The sequence below is a fragment of the Pediculus humanus genome, genomic scaffold (genome assembly GCF_000006295.1).
Source record: "Pediculus humanus corporis 1103172107629 genomic scaffold, whole genome shotgun sequence".
NCBI classification, from domain to species: Eukaryota; Metazoa; Arthropoda; class Insecta; order Psocodea; family Pediculidae; genus Pediculus; species Pediculus humanus.
Window position 1 is genome coordinate 163227 of NW_002987242.1, and position 2947 is coordinate 166173.

At 32.6% G+C, this 2947-nt stretch overlaps 1 protein-coding gene across 1 annotated transcript in view; it reads left to right on the forward strand.

The window, feature by feature from the left end:
• The window catches only part of Phum_PHUM255020 (LIM/homeobox protein Lhx3, putative), a gene marked incomplete at both ends in the record, with an annotated part of 27356 nt that extends 24679 nt beyond the window's left edge, over window positions 1-2677 (forward strand). Inside the window, 3 exons of the mRNA XM_002426425.1 lie at window positions 2016-2292; window positions 2369-2536; window positions 2619-2677. Coding sequence (XP_002426470.1) covers window positions 2016-2292; window positions 2369-2536; window positions 2619-2677 — 504 coding nt within the window. The remainder of the gene's footprint in view (window positions 1-2015; window positions 2293-2368; window positions 2537-2618) is intronic.
• Between the last annotated feature and the right edge of the window lie 270 nt (window positions 2678-2947).

The following is a 2947-nucleotide window of genomic DNA, read 5'->3' on the forward strand; positions in this document are numbered from 1 at the left end:
CATTTTTTTTTTTACTTTTGTTTCTTTTTTGTCAACGTCGAGGCGCCGTTTTCGTACCATCCGAAAGAAAAATTTTCGTCGTCATCGTCATCGCCATTTGTCCTTTTTTCCTTTTTGCAAAAATCTCTTTCCCCCCTCTCCCTTCTCTTTCCTTTTTTTTTTTTTTAAATCCGTTAAATTAATAACCTGGAGAAATAAAAAGGAAAAAAAAAAAAAGGCTGATTGCATTGAACTCTTTACGTGCGTTACTTATTAAAAATGGTCAAAGTTGAGGTCAAAGTTTTGCTAATTTAATACGACCGTAACCGAACCTAAACATTAGTACTAAAATATTATTATTATTATTATTATTATTATTATTATTATTATTATTATTATTATTATTATTATTATTAAATGCACATAAGCTATTTTAAAATTTATGCTTTTATTTTTAAAAAAAAATATATTAGGCTGGTATATAAAATAAAACCGGGCGAAACCGATGGATGAGGGAAGGTGAGTGAGAGAGAGAGAGAGAGAAAAGGTGAGGAAATGAAAAAGAGTGAGAGAGAGAGAGAGAAGGTAAAAGAAAAAGGTAAAAACAAAAAAAAATAAAAAAAAAAACGTGAGATTTAAATTTTTTTTTTTTTTTATTATACAACAAAATGGAAAAAGTTCAAAGGTGAAGGTTGAAATTGAAAAGAGAGGATTTGAGGGGTGGGGGAGGGAGATAGGAAAGATGAAGAATTCAAAGGATGAACAAAAAAAAAAAAAAACTCATTTCGTTTGGGGAAAATATGTCGGCATTAAAAAAAAAAAAAAAAAAAAAAAAAAAACAATAATTCTGGTCGGCTAATGAGTTGTTGAACATTTTTTATGTTAAAATTATAATTTTTTTTAAGATGGCGGCGGATCTCAGCGTGAGCCTTGCTTACAATCAGGGTTTCTCTGTCGGGGGATTCATAACACCTTAGGAGTCTACCTTTTATCGACACATCCTTTTTTTTTTTTTTTCGTTGCTCACTCCAACCCTCCCCCCATTTTTTTGATTTTTAGGTTTATGTATGGGTTATGATGAATGTTTTGGGTTTTGGTAGCAGGTAGTAGTGGTAGTAGTACCTCTTTTAGAAAAAAAACGTTTTTTGTTTTTGTTGTGGGGATGTAACGTTGGTTGGTAAACGACAGGAAATTCCTCCTTTGGCTCAACATCTACAAATGCAATTTTCTCAAATAAATGAGTTCGAAAAACTCTTTCTAACAAAATTAGGTACGATAAAAAAAAAAAAAAGTAACTGTTTAAGGTTGACAATGATGAAAATCCGGTTGTCTGATGTACATAAATCAATCGGAATTTTTTTTTTTTTTCGACGTCCAGTTGATTGATGAACCTTCTTTAAGAGATTTCACATCCTTGTTTTTTTCTTTTTCTTACCATGTTTGACTTTGCAATGATGATCCAAAAAAAAAAAACGGTCAGAGGGTTTGGGATGGTTGTCGGCGGCGGTTGATAGGGAAGATTTAGATGAAATTGGGTGGTGAGGGTTTTATGAAAAGCAGAAGAAAGAAAGAAAAAACGTAACACTATTTAACACGATTGTTTTTTTTTTTTTTGACTCGATTCTTTTAGTCACGGTTCCAATGAACCACCTGCGTTCCCCCTAAACTCGATACCCTAAAGCTTTCTAGAGTCTAATTTAATTTTTTCTAATGACTTATTGTATTGACTTCATCATATTTTAAATGGTTTTTTTTTTTTCGGGGGGGAAGGGGGCATCCTTTTCATTTCAACTTAAAACACTGATTTTTTCTGGACCGTGAAAAAAGAAAAAAAGTGATCTCTGGATAATTAATGATGTTGAATTTAAACTGGAAAAAGTTTAAGGAAAAATTTAAATCGTGTCACGTGATATAATTTTAACAGGCAATTCAGCAACTAACGACTTTGTTTTCTCTCTCTTTCTTTCTCTCTACCATTTTTTTTCCAGAATTTTCTTTTATATAAAAAAAAATTTTATTGTTTTGTTATTGTTCAGGTATGGTTTCAAAATAAAAGAAGTAAAGAAAGACGACTGAAACAATTAACATCCATGGGTAGGGGACCATTTTTTGGTAGTTCGCGTAAAATGAGAGGTTTTCCAATGAATTTAAGTCCCGGAGGTTTGGATGACGGACCTCCCGGATTTCCTTATTTCGCTACTGCCGATGGTAAATTCGAATTCGGGTATGGCGGACCGGGTTTTCATCACGATTTTTTTCCCGGACATCATCCTCATCAAGGACCGGGAGGACCTTTACCTTTTCCCGGACCAGGTAATTATTATTATTATTGTTATTAGTCGCGTGCGAATGAGACGATCGGATAGTTTAATTAATTAATATTGTATAGGAGGACCCATGGATGGAAGCATACCCATGCACGGAGGGGAATTTGGTGGTATAACGCCGGAACCACCACCGGGTTTCATGCCCGGACCACCGCCTGGACCCGAACAACAGCAACAGCAAATAATGTCTCAAAGATCGAGCCCCGAATTTATAAGCACTCAACTATTAGGTAAATTTTAATATAATTTTTTTAAAAAGTTTGTTTTTACGACAGCAACATGTTTTTTTTTTCCATTTTTAACTTTTTAAAGGTGGTAATAATGGATTTTCAGATCCTCCAACGTCGCAAAATGAAGGATTGGTTTGGTAGCCAGGAGTGAATTAGTTGATATATATAAATAAAATAAATTTTTATTCGAACGCCATCTTTTTACGTGGTAACTGAGTGACTGTGTTATTTGTACATAAAATAATAATAATAATATTATGTTAAGAGAAAATAAAAAAAAAAAACAAAAAAAAAGGACTGGATTGCGCCATCGCGACAAAATTCTTCGTTCGTTCGTTTTATTTATTTGTTAAAATTTTTTTTTTTTTTTAATTTTTTATTAATCATCGTGGCATTAAAAAAAAAACGAGG